The following is a 2,137-nucleotide window of genomic DNA, read 5'->3' on the forward strand; positions in this document are numbered from 1 at the left end:
GTTATAATCATTGATATGATATTGGTATGATACAAATATTTGGAAATGTTCAAAAAAATTTCAAATAAAGGAATGACAAGCGTTAATGAAAAAAGGAAATAAATAAATTTCATAAATACAATTTTTTTTTTTTTTTACTTTCAGGAATTATACGGTCAAAGTCATCCACATAGTTTAATTCCGGTTTTATTAAATGATGTGGTATTTGCTACGCATGCAGTTTTTGCATGCGCGATCACTGCCTTACAATGTTTCATCTATGAAGTTAGCATTATATTTCTATCCATTTTAATCAATTTTATAAAATGTTAAATATCAATTGAATGAATGCTAAAGTATTCGATAGTAATTGCCTTTTTTTTATTTTTTTTTTTTAACTTTCTCATATTTGTAGATTTTTATACTGCTCAAAAATTATGAAAAGATGAAAATTTCAAATTAATCCAAAATTTAAATTTAAATTTAAATGAAGATTAATTTCTATTTTTTTTTTTTTTTTAGCGTGGTAATCAACGTATTTCATATACTTGTTGGAGTATTGCAACATTATTTGCATTAATTGTTGGTATAATGCTAATATTAACAATAATTGGAATAATGAATCCATTACAATACATTATGGGTTTATCATATATTAAAATGTCTGTAACGATGTGTAAATATTTTCCACAGGTAAAAAATTTTTCATTATGAAAAAAAAAAAATGAATTGAAATAGAAAGAATGAAAGATTTTTTAAAAGATGGAAAAAAATTAAAAATAATTTAATTTTATTTGTACCGAAAAAAAAAGAAAAGAAAGTATTAATAGCTAATAGAATATTGTAATGTAATATGTTTGTTTGTTGATTATCGATAAAAAATGAATTTTATAAAATGCTATCTATAATAATCTATGAATTTTATGAACTTTTAAAATTTTCAAATTTGCAGCATTTTTTTATCAAATGCAATTATTATTACTGAAAAAAAAATGAAAAACTTTTCCGATATAAATTGGTGACCTTTTTTTTTTGAATTAGTGACAAAAGAACACTTATCGTTTCGTTTCAATATTATCTTTGCTTCAGCAATTGTTGTTGTTTTTTTTTTCTAAAAATGTGAAAATTTTCAAAAAAAAAACCGATAATCTTGAAATTTTACGGAAAAGTTTTTTTTTCCCCTTTTAAGGTATTTATGAATTTCCGACGAAAAAGTACAACTGGATGGTCGATAGGAAATGTTTTGTTGGATTTTCTGGGTGGACAAATGGATATCACACAAATGATTTTGCAAGCGGCAAATACAGGTTGTAAATAAATTAAAAACAAAAAAAAAACAAATAAAATATGCTCGTACAATGGGGACGAAATATCGGGTTTTATTATAGTTTTGATCATTAAGGCAAAGGAAGGAAATGAATTTTTTTCGTTTCTTTTATACTTTATTTTAAAATATTTCATGATTAAGGAAGAAAATTTACATGTGAAACGACTTTGCAATTACAAAATGCATGAAAATAATTGCTAATGAAATAATATATACATAATAGAAATGAAATAATTGAAACAATTTGGTGTTACTGAACTAATTTTTTTTCTTTTTTTTACATTTTTAACGAGGTTTCTTTCTTCTATTTGTAATTTTGTTAAATTTATTAGTAGATTGGTGAATTGGTTCGCGGATAGTTTTGAATTTATTTATTTATTTTTTCATAAATTACAATTTATAATTATCTGAAAGGTGATTTTCTTTTATTTTTACCTGAGAAACTTTTTTTACCATTTCATCTAAAAGCATTTTGTTAATATTTGCAAAAAGAAAAAAAAACCGCTTTGAACTGCTTTGATGTTGTTGTTGTTGTTGTTGTTTGTTGTTGTTGTTGTTGCTGTTGTCGTTGTTGTTCGTGTTGTTGTTTGTTGTTGTTGTTCGTTGTTGTTTGTTGTTGTTATTATTATTGTTGTTGTTGTTATTATTATTGTCATTATTATTATTATTATTATTATTATTATTATTATTATTATTATTATTATTATTATTATTATTATTATTATTATTAATTATTATTATTGTTTGTTGTTGTTGTTATTGTATTTTCTTAATCTTCTTTTCGTCCGTTTTAGTAATTCTTATTTGTATTTTAAATTAAAATTAGTAATT

The 2,137-nt window shown here is 22.5% G+C and overlaps 2 protein-coding genes across 2 annotated transcripts; one reads left to right on the forward strand and one right to left on the reverse strand.

Moving 5' to 3' along the window:
* Positions 1-144: 144 nt before the first annotated feature.
* Positions 145-1,297, forward strand: LOAG_14920 (hypothetical protein; the record flags this gene model as incomplete). Its single annotated transcript, XM_003150413.1, has 3 exons — positions 145-264; positions 502-672; positions 1,169-1,297. Coding segments are annotated over 3 exons (420 nt in total), but the record flags the coding sequence as incomplete, so codon positions are not given.
* A 399-nt stretch (positions 1,298-1,696) lies between these two features.
* Positions 1,697-1,962, reverse strand: LOAG_14921 (hypothetical protein; the record flags this gene model as incomplete). The annotated part of the gene is made up of 2 exons (XM_003150414.1): positions 1,697-1,767; positions 1,809-1,962. The coding sequence occupies 2 exons, from the start codon at positions 1,960-1,962 to the stop codon at positions 1,697-1,699; spliced, it is 225 nt and encodes a 74-aa protein (XP_003150462.1).
* Positions 1,963-2,137: the final 175 nt, after the last annotated feature.

This window comes from Loa loa, assembly GCF_000183805.2.
Source record: "Loa loa unplaced genomic scaffold supercont3.1373, whole genome shotgun sequence".
In the NCBI taxonomy this organism is placed as follows: domain Eukaryota; kingdom Metazoa; phylum Nematoda; class Chromadorea; order Rhabditida; family Onchocercidae; genus Loa; species Loa loa.